Here is a 23834-nt window from a genome sequence, read left to right on the forward strand (position 1 = left end):
GGAGTGTGCGTGTGGAGCCCTTCGAGAACATTCTGTGGGGGGGGGAAGCCCTTTCCCTCTCCCCACGGGGAAGGACGACTCAGCACAGCAGCGTGGCGGCCCCAGATCGATGGATGTGGAGTCCTTCGAGAACATTCTCTTGGGGGTGGGGAACCCTTTCCCTCCCCCCCCCACCCCGGGCCCGGGGAAGGACGACTCAGCACAGCAGCGTGGCGGCCCCAGATGGATGCATGTGGAGTCCTTCGAGAACGTTCTCTGGGGGGGGGGGAACCCTTTTCCTCCCCCCCTACCCCTGCCCGGGGAAAGACGACTCTGAGTACAGCAGCAGGTGGCAGCCCCAGATGGATGCATGTGGAGTCCTTCGAGAACATTCTCTCTGCGGGGGGGGGGAACCCTTTCTCTCCTCCCCCCCCACCCCAGGCCCGGGGAAGGATGACTGTGCCCAGGGTCGCCGTGGCCCAGGTGGGTGCTGACCGCCTCTGCCCCAGGGTCTAATGTGGGTTGGGGGTTGGTTGGTTGGTTGGTTACTTTAATATCACGTTTTCGTTCTGCCTATAGTTAACGTGCTTTATTGGTGTACAGAGGAATCCCGACGACACGAGTCGGGGGGTGCGCACACTCTCCCACCCGCGAGGCGGACAGTTCCCACGTCCCGAGAGCTCCACGGCTGCGTTTCGTTTCCCTCCAGCTCCGGGGCCTCCCGAAGGTAACACACGTGAACACACCATACAGAAAGAAGGCAGAACCAGCAAGAAAATGCAGATTTTAAAAAGTAAAGAAGGGGGAAAAAAGTCTTTCCCTTTACTTTTCCGAGTCCTGGGGCTTGAACTCAGGGCCCCGACGCAGTTCCTGAGCTTCTTTGGCTCAAGGCTAGTGCTCTCTACCACTTTGAGCCACAGCGCCACTTCTGGCTCTTTCTGTGTATGTGGTACTAAGGCATGGAACCCAGGGCTTTGTGCCTGCCAGGCAAGTGCTCTAACACTGAACCACATTCCCAGCCCCAAGTTTTTCTCTTTAAAAAGAAGTCATTATAAAATGGAAGGACAAAGGGTGAACAAAGGCAGCGGTGGTCCTCACTGGACACTATGTGGAAAGTGAACTCTACAACTTGTGAGGGGGACAGGAGGGGAAAGCTGGGAGAGAGGAAGGGAAGGAGGTGACACTGTCCAAAAAGAAATGTGCTCACTGACTTATATACAGTTACCAGTTTGGGAGTTTTAGTTCATTTATCGAGGCACTTAGTCACCATGAGACTGACAATCCCAGGAGAGCTTCAGGGGTGAATCTGGAGTGTTTGTCAGGCATCTGAAGAGTTTGTTGGGTTTTTTGTATTTTGGGGGGGAAGGGGAGGGAGAGGGGTACTAGTCCTGGGCCAGAATGCTGTCCCCGAGCTTTTCCACTTAAGGCTAGTGCTCTGCCACTTTAGTTAACAGCTCTACTTCTTTTTGTTTATTAATTGGAGCTAAGAGTGTTACAGACTTTCCTGCCTGGGCTTGTTTCATACCACAATAATCTAGATTTTAGCCTTCTGAGTAGTTAGGATTACAGGATGACACTGATACCCAACAGTTGTTATTTTCTATAGGAAAACTCCAGTTGCTCTCTAGAGGAATGGCTTTTTGTTTGTTTGTTTTTGCCATAGATCTCTTTGAGGATTTGCATGGATCTAGAGACTTCTGGAATCAGTAGAGACTAGAAGTTTTAAAGTACGTTAGCCAGGCACCAGCAGCTCATGCCGTTTGCAGCTTGCAGTAACAAGAGTTCAAGCCCCAGGACCAGGAGACAGACAAACACACAAAGACCAAATAGCTAGTTGCTAACTATGCCTCTGCTTGCATTATGGCTTTCAAGGTATTGTATAATTGCTTGTAGTGTTTGTGTGTGCACGCTTTTAAGAACACTGATTCTCATACACAGATTATTTGACTAGTTCCATTCTTGCAATTCTTAGTTGTAGCTGTACCATCCACACCTTGCAGTGGTAAGTAGCGCCTGCGCTCTTGCTTTCATAGTTATTCTGAGGGTCCATGGCATGAAGTGTTTTCTGCAAGGTGGCAGATGTGGGCATGTGCAGTCCCAGTCACGTGCTACCAAAGTGTCAAAACAAAACACAAGTCCTTCTGGCCTACCTTCAGTAGGCTGGGATCTGAGGACTATGGTTCAAAACCAGACCCCATAGAAAAGTCTACGAGATTAGCCATCAAAAAGGCAGAAGTGGAGTTGTGGCTCAAGTGGTAGAGTGCTATCTTTGAGTGAAAAAACTTAAGAGGAAGCCTCCAAGCCCTGAGTTTGAGCCCCAGTACTGTCACACACACACACACAAAATATTTTTCTTGATTTTTTTCTTTTTGTTGGTGGTAGTGGGGGGGGGGGGCTTGAACTCTTGGCCTGGTCACTGTCCCTCAGGTCTTCAACTCAAGGCTAGCACTCTACTACTTGAGCCACAGCACCACTTCTGGCCTTTTTCACTTATGTGGTATTGAGGAATCGAACCCAGGGCTTCATACATGCAAGGCAAGCACTCTGCCACTCTCCAGCCCCTCCCCCCCCACACACAATTTTAAGAGTCAACCAAGTACAATTTCTTTAAAGATACAGCAACTGAGATCTGATAAAAAGATAATCAGATAAATAACTTGCTTGGAGGAACGGTGTGATAAACTAATTTGACTCTGGTTTTTTTTTTGGGGGGGGGTCCAGTCGTGGGGCCTGAACTCTGGGCCTGGGCGCTGTCCCTCAGCTCTTCAGCTCAAGGCTAGCGCTCTACCACTTGAGCCACAGCGCCACTTCCAGCTTTTTTCTTTTTGCTTATGTGGTGCTGAGGAATCGAACCCAGGGCCTCATGCATGCAAGGCAAGCACTCTACCACTGAGCCACCTTCCCAGCCCCTTGACTCTGTTTTTAAGCTATCTTCTTGCCTTCAGGGGGAATTCTTTTGGCTTCCTGGAAGTGTGCTCATCTTATATATAACCATTAATTGCAGGTATTTAACACTTTGGAGGAGGATGGTACCAGAGTTTGAACTCAGAGCCTTGTACTTTTTGGGCTTGCTTGCTCAGCTGAGCAACACTCCAGTGCTACTTTTAGCTGATTAGTTTTTAGAGATTGGGTCCCTAGGCTGCTGGGATTATAAGTATGAGCCACTACTACCTGGCACCCTTTTTAAAATTTTAAGTAGTACTGGGGTTTGAACTTGGGACTTGTGAAGCAGATATTCTACCACTTGAGCCTCAAAGTAACATTTCTCAAGAGATTATATGAAGCTGGGCACTGGTGGCTCATACCTACAGTCCTCACTACCCAGGTGACTGAGATCCAGAGGACCATGGTTCAAAGCCAGCCTGGGCAGGAAAGTTCATATGGCTCCATTTCTAACCAGCAAAATAACAGACTGGAGGTTCAGATGGTAGAGTACCAACACACCAAGCCAAAGTGTAAAGGCCTGTTGATGTTCCCTAGCTTGGTTCCTCAGTTTAGTTATTGGGTAGAGTATATTAGTGCTAGTGTGTTGCTCATCTAAAGCAATTTGTAACCCAGAAGGAGGGAGGAAAGGAGGCAGAGAGGGAGGGGTAAATGAAAACTACAACTTTACACAAAATACCCAGAAGGTTTGGGGTTGTTTCTTTTCTGTTGTTGTTTGCTAGTTTCAGGGTGTGAGCTCAGCTTGCTAACTGAGCTTGAGCTCTATCGCTTGAGCCACCCCTCCATCACAGCTTTTTGCTGTTGGAGTCACGGACTTTACTACCTGGGCTGGTTTTAAACCTCCAATCTTGAGATCTCAGCCTTGGCAGGGTGGGTAGCTTGGAAGGAATACAGGTAGGGGCCAGTGCCAGTCCAAAAGGTCTGTTTTTACAAAAAGTACGATTAAACGCTTGTAAACAGGATTCCAAGCTGGCTCCAACACAACGAATTGATTTCCTGGGCTTTGAATGCGCCTCTCAATTGTTACTCTCCTCTCCAGCCATCTGAGTTCATTACTAGTATTTACTCTGTTGTTTTTGGTTGGCATCCATTGAGAAAGCCTCTTCCCATGTCCCCCACCTCTGCGAGAGGCAGCCAGCCCCGGCAGTGCCGCCTCGCCCTCACCCTCACCCTCACCTGTCCCCTGACCCCTCTGGTAGCCTTACAGGGTTGCCGTGGAGATGGTGATGTCACCAGTTGCAATTCTGATGTCACTCCCCAGTCCCAACAAGGGTGAGGTGCATGGAAGGCTGGAGGAGGAATCAAGATCTTGAGCTGAGCAAGAACATCCCAGCCCAGCATCTTTGTTGACTTTCAAAGTGTGTTCTGGAATCTTCTGTGGTTCACTGTTCGCGAGCTACAGAGGTAGGCAACCCCACTGGGCCAATAAAGCCACCCCGGCACAATCGGAGGGAGTTTTATCCATCTCAGACGAGCCTCACCACGGAGGACATGGAAAGCAGAGGAAGAGCGTTAGGACGTGTTGAGCTCTGTGTTGGTTAGGTGTATTGGACTGCGTGAGGATATGTGTTCAAATTCCCCAAAGAATCCCTGCAGAACGTTGTGAGATCCAGGAATTGGGATTACTTATCCCCCTTCCTGCCTCTTCCCCTTCCAGCTTCGACCCAAGCTTGTTAGGGATCGGGGTGTAGACTCCCCAGAATTCTCAATATATAGCAGTGATTTGAAGGCAAAGAATGACAGAGGTCATTTCCAGAATTATCCCTGAACTTTTTTTTTTTTTTTTTTTGCCATCTCCCAACTGTCCGAATGCCGTAAGGGTAAAACGGGGGGCACTGGGGTCACAGGAAGAGCAGCCGCTAGCAAACTTCCCGGGGCCGGACTCTCTCCAAAGGTGGCGGCAACAGCCCTGGTTGGAGGAGACGAACTCTCGAGAGCTCTTAGTCTCTGCGCGCTTCCTCTCCCTCTCTCTCAGCCCGGGGAATAGCTGCTTTCTGCACTTGCTCTTTCTGGAATTCCTAAATAAAGTCCTTCCTCTTCATGACTTTTAGTTGTGTATACGTGTTAAATCACTACCACCTAAAACCTCTGTGAAATTGAAATGTTATTTTGTGCTGGTCATTTGAGTGCACGTATAAAAACAACAAGTAAGTCAGATTCATTATTGTTATAACAGCAGTAGAATTCCTATGTAAAATTAATCCATGTGTATGTGTGTGTGTGTGTGTCTTCCCATTGCAGATTCCTTATCTTATTACATGGCAGGAGGGGTTGATAAAGTTAGGAATAGTGAAGACAACTTATTAATCAAGAGCTTTCCTCATATCTCAGAACCCGTCCTCAGGAAGAGTAAGTCACCACTTACGTTCTTAAACTTCGTTTGGATCATAGTATATACAGCTGAAATAAGGCTGTCGGTGTGGACAGTTTCTCTTAGAAGCACCTCACTGAAATGAAATACAAAGTGGAGATTCTTTTAAGAGATGTATATTTCTGGCTTTGATTTGCACTGTTGGTTTTCTCATAGTTTGGTGAAGTGATAATCCTGTTTTACTTCATTAGTTCTTTTCTTCATGGTTACCGTGCAAGCATACAACTTTTTTGTAGGGCGGGGATGTGGCTCGGTGGTCCAGCCCTAGCCAAGCATACACAAGGCCCTGGGTTCTATTCCCAGTACCTCCAAGAGAAAAGATTAAATTTGTGATAATATTGGATCATATGTTATATATGCACATATGTGTATGGTATAGACGATATATTTGTATATATCATGGTTATTATATATCATGGATATATGAGCTGCTGCAGAAAGTGTCATCTCACTCATAGACATTAACTTCCTTGCTAAGATAACGAACTATTACACAAAGGTAACAAAGTTAGGAAATGCATCTCAGGAAAAAAGTTTGTCTCCCCCTCCACCCCCACAATTATCTTCCCAAAGCTTGCCCACCTTCCTCAGCGTCTCTGCGGATGAACCCCTGCCTCAGGGTTTGCTACGTTCGGAGTGTGCCTTAGAAGGTCACCCAGAGACCTTCTACAGCATTTCCTGTGCCTGTATTTCCTCAATCCAAAACCAGTTGAAGACTTTCTGGAAATGGTAGCTCAGATTCAGTCAGCATCTCTTTTGTCCATGAGAGAGGGACTGGCTTGGAACCTAGGCTGGCCTCAAAACTTGTGATCCTCCTCCCTCCTCCTCCCTGTAATCCTCCGGGATTACAGGCACGTGGCATCATGCCCAGGCTCGATTTGGTATCTTCCAACAGTTCCTTGAGTAGTGGGGGGGAGGGGGGGAGGCCACCAGTAATCAATGTGGAGAGCCCATTGCATTATGTTCTAAGCAGGAGTGAGGAACTTTTCCTTGTTCAGCGACTGAGTCCCTAGAGAAGGGAAGCAGGTTTAAATCTATCTTTGTGGGCTCGAAGAACAAGCATCTTTTGAATGATCCTGTATTTCTTCTTAATAGTTAGCCACGCTTCTTTGTAACTCATGATGCATCCGTTTGTGCTTCCACCGGGCTTATCCATACCCTCATCACAGCCAAAGTCCTCTAAAACGAACATTGCTGGTGAGCCAGACACTTCCCGTGGACCGGCTTTGAAATGTGGCCAGGGAGCACAGAGCAGGCGCCATCCGGTGCTGCCTCTAGCGATAGGCCACCGATTCCAAGCAGTTGTATATAAAATGCCACTTCAGCTTAGGATCACAAACAGGTCAGTCATCAGCATCATCATACAGACTGGTGAAGCAGAAAGCACAGGCAAGAGGGAAGGTAATGTGCTCTAGTTACATTTAGTTCTGAGTGTCCACTGAGAATCTGAAGGTGCAGGGAGGGTTGAAAAGCAAGTCATGATCACGGAGAGCACGTATGAGCACACGCCAGCACTGGCCCCTCCCTGAAGAGCAGGGGATAAAAATACCCAGAGTTCAGTGTGTCTCCCAGGCCCTTGCGTCTGGTGCCGGCTGAAAACACTGCTTCCTGCATCCTGGCCATCACTGATTTTGTGCTCCCTGTCCTTCTTGGTGATTTTTTTTTTCTTTTTTCCCCTCTTTTCCTTGTAGATGGCGGATAAGGTTGACTGGTTACAAAGTCAAAATGGAGTCTGCAAAGTTGATGTCTATTCCCCTGGAGACAGCCAACCCCAGGAATGGAAAATGGTAAGGGTGAATGTCTTCCTCAGCACTGAGCTACAGCTGTGGAGCTGAGTCTGACTCCACCGTCTGGGGCGGGGTGCACATGTGCATGCACATGTGTTAGCACTGGGGCTAGAACCCACAGCCTAGGCCCTGTCAGCTGGCGCTCTTACCGTGTGAGCCACAGCTCCGTTTCCAGTTTTTTGATGGCTAATTGGAAATAAAAGTCTTGCAGATTTCTTCCCCAGGCTGGCTTTGAACCACAATTCTCAGATCTCAGCCTCCCGACTAGCTGACAGGTATGAGCCACTGGCATCCGGCCCCTTATTAGAAAGTGGTGTTCTTGGTGGGGGAAAAAGAATGAGCTCCTTATACATCAAAAAAATCCAAAACGAAACAGGAGTTGGTAGCATGGCTCAGGTGGTAGAACAACAGCCAGTGAACAGAAGTAGCCAATACCAAGTTCATGTCCCAGTCTCTAAAGAAGCCCACAACAGAAACTATGACATAATGGTCAGTAGGAGAAATAGGCTATGACCTTTAAAAAGTAGGTACCGTAGCTGTCGTTTTTGTTTGGTTTTTACTCTTCAAGCAGCTGTGGGTTGGAAGGAGATACCTACAAGGCTCCTCCTAGAAGGTGCTTTGCTAAATTTAGGGTAGGAAGCCTGCAGAGACTAAGCACTGTGTCTCGTCTCCCTGTGGTTGCCGCTCAGCAGCCTCTAAACCTTTACTCAGCCTCAGCCACTGGCACAACCGAGATCCCACTGGAAGATGGCAAAGCACACCAGTGATTTAACACATCTCCACGACCAAAAGACATGAAGAGGAGGGACTTCAGGAATTCCAGAAAGAACAAGTGCAGAAAGCAGCTGTTTCCCTGGGCTGAGGGAGAGGGAGAGGAGAGGGCCCACAGGAAGCTTGCCCTTCCTCCTGTGACCCCAATGCCCCCCGCTCCCCCAGTGCAACAGTCTAGACCCAGAGTCACAAAGCAAGGCCTTCGGTTAAGGGTGGGTTTGGGTTGAAGGCAGTGTCGTTGCATAGACCTCTAGTGAGAGGTATAAGAACCGTAAAAGTAAACGAAAGCTGGGCATCATGGCTCACACCTGTCATCCCAGCTACTCAGGGAGCTGAGATCTGAGGATCGAGGTTCAAAGCCAGCCCAGACAGGAACGTCTGTGAGACTCGATACCAGAAGTAGAGCTGTGGCTCAAGCAGTAAAGCTTCAGTGAAAAAGTCTTAAGTGAAAAAGCTAAAGAACAGAGCACAGGACCTGCATTCATGGAGACCCACGCACACATACACATGTGCACGCACAGTAAGAAGGGTCTCATGTTCTAGTGCAGTCATTATCACAGTCCAGAGCAGGGCATTCATGTTCACCAAACATCTGTGTCCCTTTAGTCTTAGATAATCCATCTTCTGTTTGTCTTCCTCCCTCCCTCACTGCCTCCCTCCCTCCCTCCCTCCCTCCCTCCCTCCCTCCCTTCCTTCCTTTCCTTCCTTCCTTCCTTCCTTCTTTCCTTCCCTCTTTCCTTCCCACTATCGTACAAGAGGGTGCGTCATTCTGTTCAGCACCCGTGTACACAGTGCATTCTGGCCAGTCTCACGGCCTCTGTTCTCCCCTTCCTCTGTTTCACTGTATTTTCCTGGTTGCAGGAACGCCTCCGTTTGCTCAGCCCAGCCCCCACAGGTTTGTCCCCCATTCCCTGTTCATCAGCAGCTCGATTCTTGGAGGGTCTCTATGTGGCTTCCACAGGCAGTTACACATTGTGTTACAGAACTATTCATCCTCTCCCCAGATCTGTTTTCTTATCCGTAAGACCCTAAGAGAGCAAACACTGGCAAAGCCTCTTCAAACTAGAAGGCATGTGAGTCATGAATGTGAAACTCCCGCAGTCTGACAACTTTTGTAGGTGCTCCCGTGGGTCCTCTCCTGACCTCTGCCCTGTCCTGGAGGGAAAAGGCAGATTCTTGTTCCTGTGAGATGAAATGAATGAAAATTTCATTCTGTTTTGTCTTGCTAATTGAGAAGCATTTCGAGAGATTAAAAACAGAACAGAAGAAATTCTGCCTGTGAGCTTTAACCATTCACCATCTCACCATGTGAAAATCGAAGTAGAACTTTAAGGCTCTAAGAAATGGACACATGTGTAACCCCAGCTCAGGAGTATTTACCAAGTGGACTGGCTCCGGCCAGGGCTGCAGTGGTTAAGGAAGGGGGCGTGGCCAGAGTTAATGAGGTAAGAGGGACGCTGCTGAACAGAACCCTTCCCATACTCCTCGAGGAGAACCTGACTCAGAAATGCCACTGCGTAACAGGAGACACAGCGGCTCTGCAGAGACCGGCTGGATGGCAGCGGCAGGAAAATAACGTGCGGACTTGGTCTTTGGGCCCAGAACCCACATTGCTTTGAGTCACCTGGAGTCACGGGGTTTGCACATTTTAGACTTTAAAAAATAAACAGCTGGAGGCACCCGTAGCTCACACACGTAATCCTAACGACTCAGGAGGCTGGGGTCTGAGGGTCACAGTTTGAAGCCGGCTGTGGCAGAAAAGTGAACCAGCGCCGGAAGGGGCGCTATAAATCAAGTGGTAGAGCGCCAGCCTTGAGCACAAAAGCTCAGGGACAGTGCCCAGGTCTTGAGTTCAGGCCCTAGCCAGGACACACACACATACACACACAAATGGTTGCGGTACTCATTCGACGCAATAGTTCTGGAGAAGTTTGTAGCTAGGCCTGTCTGGGCAGGAACTGCAGGTTATATGCCTGGCCCGGCCAGGCTCTCAGAGTCAGGAAGAGCAGCAGTAGAGGAACTGAAAGCTAATACACCTCATGCAAACTTCCAATAGTGTAAACACAAGGAGATCGATAGTCAGGCCCCGTCTGGTAAGACCAGCCTCCTAGGGAACTCCTAGGGATTACTTCTGACTGAAGTGTAGATGGTTGCGGTACCATCCATGTGGATTGCTAGTTGGTTCTTGGTTGTATTTTACTCTGGAGCCAGTGGTTGGACTAGTGTGTGAGAGACGTTCCAGATACACATCGCCACCCTTTGCTTAGTTTTCTTCATGAAAGGGGGAAAAGAGTAACTCTTTTGAAAAGGGATTTTGATTAAAATACTGTGGTTGAAGCCAGGCATTGGTAACGCATGCCTGTAAATCCCAGCTTCTCGGGGTAGAATCATGGTTTGAAGCCAGCCCGGGCAGGAAAGGATCTTTTCAGTGGGGCTGACAACCTCTCAGACCCTAAGGAACTGGGGACTCTGGCCTCCCACTTAGCCCTTGAAAGGCTAATGACCTTAATAACCTCTTGGCTTTTCAGTTTCCTTTCTTGTAAAACGGGGATCATGATAGGGTATTAATATGGAGCCTTATGATGAGAACCCCATTCAATGAGATAGTGGTAACAAAAGCCCCTAAGTCCACACCTGGTCCCCCAGGAAGCACTCGATAAACGTGGGTCTCCTTTGTCGGGAGCGGGGCGCGGTGTTTGTGCCGAACCTTTGCTCCATGGTGAGACGGTGTCTTGGTGTGTGTTTCCCTTTTGGAGAATGAGTCAACAGATCCTGTCCGAGTCCTTAGCTGGCTCCGCCGCGACTTGGAGAAGAGCACAGCAGGGCTCCAAGATCTCCGGTTCAAGCCCGGCGAGTCCTCTCTGGGTGAGGAGCCAGCCAGCCCGGCGGACGTGCGCAAAGGTTTCTCCATCGATTACTACAGCACCACGGCCAAGGGCAGCCCGGGGCGGCTGCACTTCGAGATGACGCACAAGGAGAACCCGCAGTGCCCCGGCACCCCGCTGGGCAACTCGAGCTCCGTGGACGAGGTCTCCTTCTACGCCAACCGCCTCACCAACCTCGTCATCGCGATGGCGCGCAAGGAGATCAACGAGAAGATCGACGGCTCGGAGAACAAGTGCGTGCACCAGTCGCTCTACCTGGGCGAAGAGCCCGCGCCCACCAAGAGCCTCAGCACCATCGCCTCGGAGCTGGTGGACGACACGGTCTTCGCGTGCTCCAAGACCGTGGCCCCCGACAAGGCCCCCGGCTCCGGAGACCGGGCCCTGGGGTCCTCGCGGAGCCCCCCGAACTTCAAATACAAGAGCACTTTGAAGATCAAGGAGAACAAAGGCCCCGATGACAAGCCCTCGTCCAAGAAGTCGTTCTTCTACAAGGAAGTGTTCGAGTCTCGGAACGCGGGCGACGCCCGCGAGGGGGGGCGGGCCTTGCCCGGAGACCGGAAGATCTTCTCGGGCCGCGACAGGCCCGACGACTTCACGGCCTCCGTCAGCCAGGGCATCATGACCTACGCCAACAGCGTGGTGTCAGACATGATGGTGTCGATCATGAAGACGCTGCGCATCCAGGTGAAGGACACGACGATCGCCACCATCCTGCTGAAGCAGGTGCTCATCAAGCACGCCAAGGAGGTGGTGTCGGACCTCATCGACTCGTTCATGAAGAACCTGCACAACGTCACCGGCACCCTCATGACCGACACGGACTTCGTCTCGGCCGTGAAGCGGAGCCTCTTCTCCCAGGGCAGCCAGAAGGCCACCGACATCATGGACGCCATGATGGGCAAGCTGTACAACGTGATCTTCTCCAAGAAGTTCCCCGAGGGCACGCGCAAGACCAAGGACAAGTGCGAGAGCTTCTCCATGGTGTCCATGAAGGGCCGGGGCGACCCGAAGGGGCGCAACATGAACTTCATGAAGTCCGAGGCCAAGATCCGCGAGAGGATGTACTCCACCTGCAAGCCGGAGAAGGAGAAGACGTGCATGGAGACGCTGGGCGAGCACATCATCAGGCAGGGGCTCACCATGTGGCACAAGAACCATCAGAAGGACTCCAAGTCGCCCGCCACCGACCCCGAGCCGGGCCTGGCCGCCGACCCGCCCTCCGACTCCCCGGACGTGTGCGACCTGAGCCCCCCGCTGCCCTACCCCGAGAGCATGGAGAACTTCATGTGCGACGCCGACTCGTGGGGCAAAGACCTGATCGTGTCGGCCCTGCTGCTCATCCAGTACCACCTGGCACAGGGGGGCAGGATGGACGCCCAGAGCTTTCTGGAAGCCGCCGCCACCACCAACTTCCCCAACAGCGGGAGCCCCGAGGAGAGCCGGCCCAACCCCCCGCCCCGGGTGTGCGACCAGGAGCAGGCCGAGAAGAAAGACCTCATGAGCGTCATCTTCAATTTCATCCGGAACCTTCTGGGCGAGACCATCTTCAAGGGGGACCGCGGCTGCGCCTCCAAGGTCCCAGAGCAGCCAGCGAGGGAGGAGTGCCAGTGCGAGCGGCCCCTGACCCCGTGCCCCACCAGGCTCTGCGACGAGGAGGTGGACGGCACCCTCTCGGGACTCACCAAGATGGTGGCCAGCCAGCTGGACGGCCGCGCGCCCGGCCACATGCTGGACCATCTGGTCGACTCGGTGATGAAGTTGTGCCTCATCATCGCCAAGTCCTGCGACTCGCCCTTGGCCGAGCTGGGAGACGACAAATCGGGCGACGCCAGCCGACCCACCTCGGCCTTGCCCGACAGCCTGTACGAGTGCCTGCCGGCCCGGGGCACGGGCACGGCCGAGGCCCTGCTGCAGAACGCCTACCAGGCCATCCACAACGAGCTGCGGGGCGCCTACGGGCAGCTGCCCGAGGGCTGCGCCATCCCCAGGGTCATCGTGAGCAACCACAACCTCACGGACACCGTGCAGAACAAGCAGCTGCAGGCCGTGCTGCAGTGGGTGGCCGCCTCCGAGCTCAACGTCCCCATCCTCTACTTCGCCGGCGACGATGAAGGGATCCAGGAGAAGGTAAGGCCCCGGCCAGGGGCGCCCGGCCGCCGCCCTGGAGAGCCAGACCCCGGGGGTGTCCACTCGGGAACGGCATTGGGAAGGGATCCGAAGCTCTCGCGAGACCAGATTCTGGGTCTCTAGAGTCACAGAGGTGCAGTCCCGGGGCGGGGGGAGAGGGAGGAACTAAGGGTTGGGTTGGTTGCTTTTCTGCTTGTGTTGGTGAGCAGCAGCGCGGGTGAGCAGCAGCGCGGGTGAGCAGCCTCCCAGGGAAGGAAGCGGGATCCTAAGGCGCCTTGTCTTTTGGATATCTGTGTGGGAAGGCACGGAGGACTGGAGAAGGAGACAGTGCTTCTGGAAAGTTCCCCAGGGTGGGGATGAGGAGGGAGAAGGTCTGGACTTTGCCAAGTTACGGAGCAGTAAAGCAGAAGCACAGAGCACAGAAGCCCAGGGCCGAGAGGAACATTGGAGCGCGGGCCTGCGGGCTTGTGGTGGGTCAGTGGGACAGCGTGCCCCCCCCCCCGACAAGGGGGAAGATGACCTCACAGATGGAGAAAGGGGGCGCCTCCGTCTGCGTACGTGAGCCTGCTCCCGTGTGTGGCTGGGGCACCGGAAGCCAGGATGGTAGCGCCCCGCCCACACGAGAAACCCACGTCCGCGTTCGCCTTAGCAGGACTGCGCCTGCTCCCCACGCGGTGTCAGGCACCGTGGCTGTTGGGAACTGACAGAGGTGTCCACACAGCTTGCTCCACCCGCAGAGTGCTGAGGAAGGTTCTAGATGTGGGGGGTAGAGTCTCCATACTGATCTCTCCGTGGGGGCTGCACCCTCCAGCCCGGTCTTGGTGGTCCTCTTCCCCGCCCCCTCGCCAGCCTTCTCTGTGTGGGGATCTTAGCGTAGGTGGGGTTTGCATTTCCTGTCTGGCTAAAGATGAACGGTTGCCGAGTCTTTGACTCGCGTCAGTTCATTTGCTCATTTGTGAGTTGGCTCCTCCGCTGCTGCTGTGGTCTTGTGAGCGCCTCGTGTTTGAATCCTTTCTCTGTTGAGGAGCGAGCAAAGATGTCCTCCCATCCCGTGGCTCTGTCCCTTGATTTGGAACTGCTCGATGGGCAGAAACTTTGTCACCTGAAGCCCCAGCCGTCAGCCCTGGCGCTCACTTCCTGGGGGAGGCGACGGGGCTTTTTGTGCTGCACGTGTGGTTGCTCCGTGTGTCCTCCCTGAAGCTCTTCCTCGGGGATCACTGGTGGCGTCTGGGGCAGGGCCGTGGGGGGCTCTCCTCGCCTGCCCTTCCATGTGGAGCCCCGGCCCGGCAGCCGCCCCTCCACCCTGCTCTCTGCCTTCCACAGCTGCTCCAGCTCTCGGCCGCCGCTGTGGAGAAAGGCCGCAGCGTCGGGGAGGTCCTGCAGTCCGTGCTGCGCTACGAGAAGGAGCGGCAGCTGGACGAGGCAGTGGGGAACGTCACCCGGCTGCAGCTGCTGGACTGGCTGATGCTGAACCTGTGATCAGCGCCCGGCCGGCCCCGCCCCGTCCTCGCCACGCCCCACCCCCAGAGCCCTACCCACGCCTATCCGACGAGTCATCTAATGCTAGCCACTGGATTTTGCAGATTTTCCTGTCCATGCGAGCAAGGACGAAAAATTAAAAGATTACAATTAAAGGGCCCCGAGAGTCTGGTTTCCTTGGGGGTCCAGGGGTGGAGAGAGGAGAGAATCGGACAGATGGCCCCTGAAGCCGCAGCCAGGATCTGCTTCCGCCCTCGGGGCCTGGAGCAGCCAGCCAGCCCCAGGGCAGGCCCGCGGGCGGACCCCTGGCCACATCCGTGCTCCCACGCCCGAGTCACGGTGCCCCAGCAGCCCCTGTGTGGGGTGTCCAGTCCCACATGTGCTTGACCCTTTCTCCTTCTGGAAACTTCCTCACTTGGCTTCTAATTGTTCTCCCACCTCGCGTACTCACTGTGGACACGCTCCCCCTCCCCCCGACTCATCCAGATCCATGCCTTTGGTTTCCTGCCCGTCACCTTTTGTGGAGTGTCACCTGGGTGTTTTCTCCCTGTTGAGAGTGTGGCCAGTTTCACGGGTCTAAACGCAGTGATGTGCGTGTGCAGTTGAGTGCTAGCACGTGGACAGGGTTGGGTCTGAGAGTTGTGGTGTTTGTCTTTGGCATTGCTGGGGAGGGATGTCTCTGGAAAACTGAGCTCCACCCTCTCCCGCCCTGTTCTCCACTGGGAAGCCCTCCCTCCATCCCGGGCCTCTGGCCACGTCCGGCCTGACACAGCTGCAAGAAGACGGTGTATCGTGGCTGGGGGTTTCCATGGCCTTGACTTAAGGACCCAGTCTATCAGAGAAGAGGAGGACAGGAAGACAAAGCCGAACGCCACAGATAAGAGGGAATCTGAGTCCTGTGACAGCATGAGGGCATCACGATCCTCTCCAAACAAGAGCAGTCACGGCAAGAAAAAAATAAGATGCTTTTATTTAGAATTCCTACAACAGTATATATTTCAAACTACCTCCTATACACACACACGTGCGCGCGCACACAGTATGTACGTGCACACACAGTTCAGATCCGTGGACGTCTACCCCCATCCCACATTAGCTGGCCATTTTTCTTTTTGTAAATAAACCTTTATGTGTTAAAAACAACAACAATATGAAATATTGTACACTACAAGCGCTGCCTCTAATCCAGTAACTGGTGGAAGGGACACTGTCACCCGGGGCCAGGGTCATACAAGAGGCGGTAAAAGATTTGTGTTCGGGGGGGAGGACGTTTTGCCCGGTTCTTCTGTGGAGGTGATGGAAATCTCAGGCCCAGTCACAGCCTCTGGCTTTCCAGAAGCTTCGGTCAGATGTGGTAGCTGGACCTTGTCGGCTGGGTGCTGGACAGTGCCCTGCTGGTCACCGGAACTCTGGACCAGTTTGGTGCCATCCTTGAACTTGTCTGTGACCTCCTTGATGATCTCACCTGCTGGAGGAGAGCAGAGAGGGGTGCGTGTGGTTACCTCTGGACAGCCAGGCTTGAAGGCTCACACCTGGCACCCCAGCCCCTCAGGAGGCTGAGATTGGAGGATCGCAGCTCAAAGCCAGCCTGGGCAGGAAAGTCTGTGAGACTCTTAACCTCCAATGAGCCTGCCAAAAACTAGGAGTGGAGCAGTAGTTCAAATGGGAGAGTGCTAGTCTTGAGCAAAAGAGCTCAGGGACAGCACCTAAGCCCTGAATTCAAAACCCAATGCTAGCACACACACACACACGTACACACACAGTAATGACAGAACTAGTAATGATAGAAAAATAGTTCACTGGTAACACTGTATACCACGGACATCGTCCTGATCACTATTGACAAATCATTTTAATATAGGAGAATAATAATCAGAAGCTGAGCACCAGTGGCTCCTGCCTGTATCCCAGCTACTCAGGAGGCTGAGATCTGAGGATCACGGTTCAAAGCCAGCCCAGGCAGGAACATCCATGAGACTCTGATCTCCAGTAAACCACCAGACAACTGGAAGTGGTGCTATGGCTCAAGTGATAGAGTGCTAGCTTTGAGCTGAAGAGCTGAGGGACAGCGCCCAGGCCCTGAGTTCAAGTCCCATGACTGACAGAAAAAAAATCTTATCAGACAAGAGGCAAAAAGGAGGACTCCAGGTAACCCGAGTTTCTTGAGGAAGGGACCAGCCCAGCAGGCGGTGCTGGGGGGAGGCTGGAGGGGCTCGCGGGCCAAGGTGGGGCTGGGGGGAGTGGGCGCACGTGGGCTTGCTGCTGGACTGCTCTACCTTTTCTGCTTCTGCCCAAGTGGTCGGTCGCCCGGTGGTTGCCTGCGTCGGGAGGAGAGAAGAACCCCGGTTTCCTCAGGTTCTGGAGCCTGGGCTGCAGCTTCAGCTTCCGGGGCTCGTGGATCCAGGCGTGCTTGAGGGCCTGGTCTGGGGTCATGCGAAGGGAGGGTTCCCATCTGCACAGGACAGCGGGGGGGGGGGGGGGATGTTACTACCGGACCCTTCATACCCCATCGCCACAGTTTTCATTACACTATGTCTTCTTGGAACACATGATTTATGAGGACTTGGAAACCCTCATTGGAAATCATCTGTTTAGAAAAGGTGCATAATGACCCGAGGAACATATTACATTCCTAGTTCTCAGCCAGGCATTGGAGAGCCAAGCAGCACAGGTGGAAGGAAGGTCCGTGAGACTCATCTCCAGTTACCCACCAGAAAAGCCAGGAGTGGAGCTGTGGCCCAAGTGGTAGAGCGCTAGCCTTGAGCCAAAGAAAACTCAAGAGATAAGCACCCAGGCCCTGAGTTCAAGCCCCAGGACCAGCACAAAAAGAATTCCATGTTTCCTAGAATTTCTAAAAATTCTAGAAGTATTTGAAGAAACACAGCTGTCTCTCCAAGTGGTAGAGCATGCCCAGGCCCTGAGTTTTACCTCGTACCCCATGACTGACAAATGAATGTCAGGATTTGGATCAAAGCAGAGAGATGCTTTCAAGTCCCCAAACTGAAATTTAGACCTCCAACTATATCACAAAGAATACTGGAGAGTTCTAGAATATGAAAGATTTACTTACTGTTAAAATTTATCAAAGAACTTAGTTGAGCGCTGGTGGCTCACACCGGTAACCCTAGCTACTCAGGAGGTTGAGATCTAGCGGGATCATGGTTCAAAGCTAGCCTGGCCAGAAATTCTCTTAGACTCCCATCTCTAAAATAACCAGCACAAAAGCTGGGCTGGAGGCATGGTACCAGTGGCAAAACACCAACCTAGCTAATGCCAGGTCCTGAGTTCAAACCTCAATACTGCGCCCAGAAAATAACTTGCACAAGAGAACTGGAATCTAACTCAAGCAGACTCGTGCCGTTTCGGGTATGACCCAGTTACCTTGCCATTCTCAATACCAGTCAGCCACATAACTCTGGTAAATCTGCTTATGCGGGAGATGGAGCCCAGGGGACCGAGCCTGGGACTTTGGCCAGGAACCTGAACACAGTTCCCAATCCTGCCTGATGGCCTCCCTTCACAGCACAGCCTGCCACCTGCCGAAAACCTCCCCATCGCCGCCTTCACACCAGCTTCCATCATGGGAACTCCAGCTGGAGGGCGAAAGGAACGTTCTAGACGACTCAGCCTTCTGATTCTTCATCAACTGCCTGCAAACTGTCTCCCCTCTTCCCATCTGGACACCCTCTCCTGGCAGCCTGTTGGCGTGGCTCCAGGCTCAGTCCCTCCCAGGAGGACTTAGCCCTAGGACCGGGTGCCCAGAGAGGCCCTGTCATCTTGTAATGCATTCATCTTTTCAACTCGAAATGAAAGTACCTTTAGTGGCGCTAGGCTGGGTTTCTGGAATTTTCTGTCTCTCTCCCTGAGCTTTTGCAACCCAAGGCTGGCTGGTGCTCTACCACCTGAGCCACGGCTGTACTTCTGTTTCTATCTGTAGGGTACATCTCATACCCCAGCATCAACCACAGGCCGAGATGGGGACCAGGGGTAAAATGAGGGTGTAAGAGCCTTCTCCACCATCATCATCCACTAGGAGTGTAGCATGACTCACCCTCCATCTCAGGATACTTCTAGAAACACCCAGACATTTCCCCCTCTGAGATAGTGCCAGGATTCCAAAGTGTGTCAACACCCCCAGGAGAGAATATGGAGACAGAGGCTCCTTAAAATGCTGGTGTTGGGGGCTGGCAGGGCTGAGGAGGCTCTCATAGAAAAGGAAACTGAGGCCTGGACTTGCCTAAGGCCACATAGCTAAATCTACCTGCACTCCTTGAAGAGGCGCCTGTAAAATTCCTCACGCAGTAGCACTGGGCAGGATTTCCCGTACACCGTGCCTCGACCAAAATACCCAGCCAGCCTAAGTTTCTGACATTGAAAATGCGCTTAGCGCTGATAAACAGGTACTGTAAGCGGCCACAGCCGCGCTCCCATTACACGTGGTAGCATCGGCCAACCCAGGCTGGGCAAAACAGAGCAGGTATCACACAGAGCCTTGAACTCTGGGCCTGCGCACCATCTCTGTTTTTATACTCAAGACTGGTGCTCTACCACTTGATCCACAGCTCCACTTCTGGCTCTTTTTTGTTTGTTTGAGGGGTGGGGAGGAACTTACTAGAAATGAGTCTCGTGGACTTTCCTGCCTGGGCTGGCTTTGAACCATGCTCCTCAGATCTGTCTTGTGAGGAGCTGGGATGGCAGGCGTGAGCCACCAGTGCCCGCCCGGTTGCTATTTTTCAACTGTCTGTCTCCCCGCCCAGCCTCTTGAGGAAAGCCTCCACTGGAAAGCAAAGTGGAGGCAGACAGCCACCCCAGTGGACTCACACCAGACACCTCTTGACAAAGTCCAGGAAGCTGGAGTCGCAGGTTTTCAGCACCATGGTCAGGTCCTTGGAATCCGGGTACCTTTTTTTCCCCCTGTTGTTGGTTATATTTTTAGGAAAACCTTTGGAATCTTTAGAGATACAACATTCTGTATTTAGTTCCGGGTGGAAGTCGCCATGGATCACCTCCCAGCTGTCCCTCCCCTCTGCTGCTTCCTACAAGTGTGTGTGTGGGGGGGGGGTGTCTGCAGCCCTCTTACGTCTTCCTTCCCCACCCCCAGCTCAGCTCATTAATGTGGGGGTTAGGGGAGAAGCAACTTGTTCTGCCCTTGGTAGTGTTTGAGCATTCTTTCTAGGTCAGATGGGTTAAGTCAAACGGCACTGGCTGCATGATGCCGGGGCTCACGCCTGTCATCCCAGCCACTCAAGAGAGACAGATCTGAGGATCGCAGTTGGAAGCCAGCCCAGGCAGGAAAGGAAGTGGATCTGGGGCCCCAATAATGGCTCGTGTGCACACTAAATTTGTAGTGGCAATGGAGAGCTCTAGACAACGTGGCTGCCATTTTACCAGGTAAGATAAAAAGCCACTGTGGCTCACGCCTGTCATCCCAGCGACTCAGGCGGCTGAGATCTGAGGGTCACAGTGGAAAAGCAGCTCAGGAAGGAAAGTCCCTAAGATTCTTGCCAGTCCTGGGGCTTGAGCTCAGAGCCTACGTTTATTATCCTTAGCTTTTTTGCTCATGGCTAGCACTCTACCCCTTGAGCCACAGCTGCATTGGGGCGGGGGGTTGGGGGTTAATTGGAGACCAGTGAAGTCTTAGAGCATTCTCCTGCGTGGATTTGGCCTCCTGAGTAGCTGGGATGACAGGAGTGAGCCACCAGGGCCTGGTGACTGCACTGCTCTTGCCAAGGGGCCCATGGGGTGGAGGCCCCTGGTGCATCTCGAAACCCCACGGGACGATGCAGGCTGCAGCGAGGGGCTTACCAAAGAACGTCTGTCTCCTGGAAGCCGTCTGCACAAAGTGGGGGGGCGGCAGGCCAAGCACCTTAAACAAGCAGAGCGGGGTTGGTCAAAGGCTGTTAAGGGCCAGGTGGGCGCGCTGGCCAAGCTCTGCCTTCCACGTCCCAGGACCGTGGGGTTTCTAAGCGGCAGATCAGAGCCAGAGCCTCGTCCTAGAGTCCTGCGCGTCCCACGCTCACCGCTGGCCTCGCTGGCCTCTCGCCAGTCAGCCGTGCCAGAGACACACGTCACCCTCACTGCCAGCAGGATCCCGTTCCCCGGGCACACCCCACGTGTGTAGAATGACACACGTCCTTCCTACCTACTCAGGAGGCTGAGATCTAGGGGTCGTGGTTCACAGTCTGTGAGAGTCTTCTTGCCAGTAAACCACCAAAAAGCCCCAAGTGGAGCTGCGGCTCAAGTGGTAGAGCACCCACTGTGGGCGAAAAAGCTAAAAAAAGTGTCCAAAAAGCCCTGAGTTCAAGTCCTAGTATCAGTGCATGCACACGTGTGTGCATGTCCACTCACACACACAAGAAGAGAAGAGATGCAGAGGAGGTGGAAAGCAGTAGGAAAGAAAGGTGTAAGCACCTGCTTGCTACCGCGTTTAGGTGCCCACAGGCGGCCGGCCCTGAGGCCTGTGTGTTCTAGGCTCATCCACGCTGACCCAGCCCTCATCCTCATCTTTGTGGAGGAGCCGAGTCGGCGTGGGGTCAAGGACTCCAACCCACGCCCACTTTCCTTCCTGTTGCAAGCAGGAATTCAGGGATGGTTCGTGAAATCACCTCGAAAACCACACTCTCTGCCAGACAACCTCTGTTTCCAGTCCAGAATGTGACTCACCAGCATGCAGACCCTCCAACTGCTAACTCCAAGGCCAGAGTTCACTCTCCTATAGCTTACACCTTTTTTCTTTTGCTCTAGGCTGGTGCTCTACCACTTGAGCCACAGCTCCAGTAATATTTTTCTGGTGGCTCATTGGAGATACCTCATAGACCTTCCTGCCCAGGTTGGCTTTGAACCGCGATCCTCAGATCTCAACCTCCTGAGTAGCTGCGGTGACAGGCATGAGCCACTGGCACCCAGCTAAATTTCTGATTTTTTTAACCTATTTTTATTTAGTTTTCTGGGGGGAAAGAAGAACATAGTAAGAGAAGGGTAAAACAAGGAGACCTGCTCTCCTCCCTTTAAGGTGGACACAGGCATCTACTGATAGGTTAATTCTCACATGTCACTATATATGAGAGGAACCATCCTCTGCAGCTATTTACGTTTGTGATTAAAAAAAAAAAAAAAGATCTCTCAAGCCGACAATGTACAAGGTGTGGAGCAGGACACCACTGGAAAGGAAAAAAAATACTTGTAGTAAAGGAAAAAAAACAGATGGCGCGGGTGTGGACGGATGGCACGGGCGTGCACGGATGGCGCGGGCGTGCACGGATGGCGCGGGTGTGCACGGATGGCGCCGGCGTGCACGGATGGCGCCGGCGTGCACGGATGGCGCGAGCACCCGCCTTTGTGAAGGGCAAAGCCGTCCTGGGTTGTGGGCCATCCCGCAGGGTGGCCAGGGGTCCTCCTCACCTCCATGATGCAGGCCAGCTGCTCCGTCTCGTTCTCCCCCGGGAACAGCGGGTAACCTGTGTACAGCTCGGCCATGATGCAACCCAGGCTCCACATGTCAATGGCCGTGTTGTAGGGGTGACCCAGGATCACCTCGGGGGACCGGTAGAAACGGCTTTGGATGTAGGTGTACACTGTGGCGGGAAGATTGAGCAAGATGAAGTGAGGGTGATCCCTTCCTTTCTAGAACATTCTCTCCAGGAGACCTTGGCGGATGATTTAGACCTTCCAACACTTTGCGGGGGGAGGGACGTGCCTCCACCCACATTTGTGGGTCATGCGACATTTTCATACTGTCTTCCCATTATTAAGCAGTACTGTCGCCAATGCATTGCTAAGGCTCTCCAACGGGTAGGCCAAGTTAAAAAAGCAGAACAAGGCAGGGCACTGGTGGTTCATACCTGTCATCCTAGCTACTCAGGAGGCTGAACGCTGAGGATCATGGTTCAAAGCCAGCCCAGGCAGGAAAGTCCGTGAGACTCTGATCTCCAATGAACCCCCAGAAAACCAGAAGTGGTGCTGTGGCTCAAAGTGGTAGAGCGCTAGCCTTGAGCTGAGGGACAGCGCCCAGGCCCAGAGTTCAGGCCCCACAACCAAAAAAAAAAAAATGAAGCAATAAAACTAACAAAAAGTTTGTAGACTCCGATGAACTTGGAGTGAATTGACAGAGAGCACTGGCATTTGACCTGGAAGCAAGATTCCCGGCTTGTAAAGGAAAACAGGCAAATGCGAGATTTAAGTTCATGGCTGTGGTGCCTTGCAGGAAGCCAGGCAGGAGGGTCAGGCCAGGACTCCACGCTAAGTAGCACCCCTCTCAGCCCCCCTTGAGTCTTTCTTCTTCATTTATTTCTATGTCTGGATGGGTGGATGGACTTGAACTCAGTCTTGAGCTCTTGCTTAGCTTTTTTCCAGTCAAGGCTGGCACTCTACCCCTTGAACCACACCTCCACCTTCCAGCTTGTTGCTGGTTAATGACCTGTCTGCCCAAGCTGGTTTTGAACCTTGTTCCTCAGGTCTCAGTTTCTTGAATAAGCTAGGATTACGGATGTAGGCCACCAGCGCCTGGCCATGATTTCAATTTAATGTCTATATTCAGCATAATGTGTCCATGTGTTGTGTACCTATCTCCCCCCCCCACACACACACACAATGTGGCTGGGACAACAGTCAGTTTCCCACTGTTGAGATGGAGGTCTGACACATCTGCTTGGCTTGGGGACCCAGTGCTCACAGATAATTCCAAATCCACCCCGATGAGAGCTTCAAAGGCCCCTTAGGATCCTTGAATCCAGCTTTGCCTTATAGATGAGGAAACTCAGGCCCAAGGAAGCAGAGCTCCCTGTTCATGATCCCCGGGGGTGGACATGGTGGTGGCCGAGGCTAGGCTGGCAGCCACGTCGACTGCCACGTGGGCAGAGTTTCAACAGAGTGGCGTGAGTCCTACCTTTCTGGTGTTCATAACAGCTTGATCCAAAGTCAATCACTTTGACAGAGACCTGGCCCTTCTGATACAGCACTATATTTTCCTAAAGAGAAGAAGAAAGGATTTGTCAAGTTTATTAAAACTCGACTTCCCTAGATGGTCACCACCCCACCGGGGCCCTTTTCTGATATGGTAGTTTCCAGGCCCCCCTCCCACCTACCATTGCCCTCCTCCAATTCTGGCTTCTGTGTTCTGGCCACGGTGTTTGGGGGAGCTAGCTCCCCACACCTTGTCCCTAGGCTGCCTCTCCGTCTTACGTCCACCATTTGCAGCCATTAACTCCTTTTGGAGCATTTCCTCATTGCCTTCCATTGCGCCCACCATCTCATGATGGAAAGATGGTCCCTCAGGAGAGGCCGGCAAGGAGCCACCTAAAGCTTACTTACACAGTGCTAACAAGACCACATGGAAGGCTGAGGTGCGCTGCACCCCGAGGAGCAACTCCAGACGTTTACAGTGGATCTCAAGATCCGGTAGAGTCCGCACCTGCCTGCGTGGCTCGTGTGTGTGTGTGTGTGTGTGTGTGTGTGTGTGTGTGTGTGTGTGTGTGTGTGTGTGTGTGTGTGTGT

General features: G+C 52.9%; 2 protein-coding genes across 3 annotated transcripts; one reads left to right on the forward strand and one right to left on the reverse strand.

The window, feature by feature from the left end:
* Positions 1 to 578: 578 nt before the first annotated feature.
* On the forward strand, positions 579 to 14662 carry Akap3 (A kinase (PRKA) anchor protein 3). The gene is made up of 5 exons (XM_013023567.1): positions 579 to 706; positions 5164 to 5271; positions 6985 to 7080; positions 10608 to 12863; positions 14187 to 14662. The coding sequence occupies exons 3-5, from the start codon at positions 6985 to 6987 to the stop codon at positions 14340 to 14342; spliced, it is 2508 nt and encodes an 835-aa protein (XP_012879021.1). The 5' UTR covers positions 579 to 706; positions 5164 to 5271; the 3' UTR covers positions 14343 to 14662.
* Positions 14663 to 15293: 631 nt separating this feature from the next.
* On the reverse strand, positions 15294 to 21922 carry Dyrk4 (dual-specificity tyrosine-(Y)-phosphorylation regulated kinase 4). 2 transcript variants are annotated; one of them, XM_013023673.1, is made up of 5 exons: positions 21744 to 21922; positions 20148 to 20208; positions 19164 to 19293; positions 16619 to 16794; positions 15294 to 15807 (listed from the first exon to the last, which is right to left on the reverse strand). In XM_013023673.1, the coding sequence occupies exons 1-5, from the start codon at positions 21837 to 21839 to the stop codon at positions 15569 to 15571; spliced, it is 702 nt and encodes a 233-aa protein (XP_012879127.1). In that variant the 5' UTR covers positions 21840 to 21922; the 3' UTR covers positions 15294 to 15568. The 2 variants fall into 2 exon arrangements, with proteins under 2 accessions (XP_012879127.1, XP_012879126.1); XM_013023672.1 differs by having other exon boundaries at positions 15294 to 15810.
* Positions 21923 to 23834: the final 1912 nt, after the last annotated feature.

The sequence above is a fragment of the Dipodomys ordii genome, unplaced genomic scaffold (genome assembly GCF_000151885.1).
Source record: "Dipodomys ordii isolate 6190 unplaced genomic scaffold, Dord_2.0 Scaffold69, whole genome shotgun sequence".
Taxonomy (NCBI): domain Eukaryota; kingdom Metazoa; phylum Chordata; class Mammalia; order Rodentia; family Heteromyidae; genus Dipodomys; species Dipodomys ordii.

Bases quoted from the DNA above. Each gene is read 5' to 3' on its own strand.
- Dyrk4 (XM_013023672.1), bottom strand. From the start codon at position 21,839: ATGTGGAGCCTGGGTTGCATCATGGCCGAGCTGTACACAGGTTACCCG. The intron at 16,795-19,163 runs GTGAGTCCACTG...TGTCCTGTGCAG, and splicing joins TTTGTCAAGAGGTGTCTGGT to ATGGGAACCCTCCCTTCGCA. The intron at 15,811-16,618 runs GTAGAGCAGTCC...GCTCTCCTCCAG, and splicing joins CTTGGGCAGAAGCAGAAAAG to CAGGTGAGATCATCAAGGAG.
- Akap3 (XM_013023567.1), top strand. From the start codon at position 6,985: ATGGCGGATAAGGTTGACTGGTTACAAAGTCAAAATGGAGTCTGCAAA. The intron at 7,081-10,607 runs GTAAGGGTGAAT...TCCCTTTTGGAG, and splicing joins AACCCCAGGAATGGAAAATG to AATGAGTCAACAGATCCTGT. The intron at 12,864-14,186 runs GTAAGGCCCCGG...TGCCTTCCACAG, and splicing joins ATGAAGGGATCCAGGAGAAG to CTGCTCCAGCTCTCGGCCGC.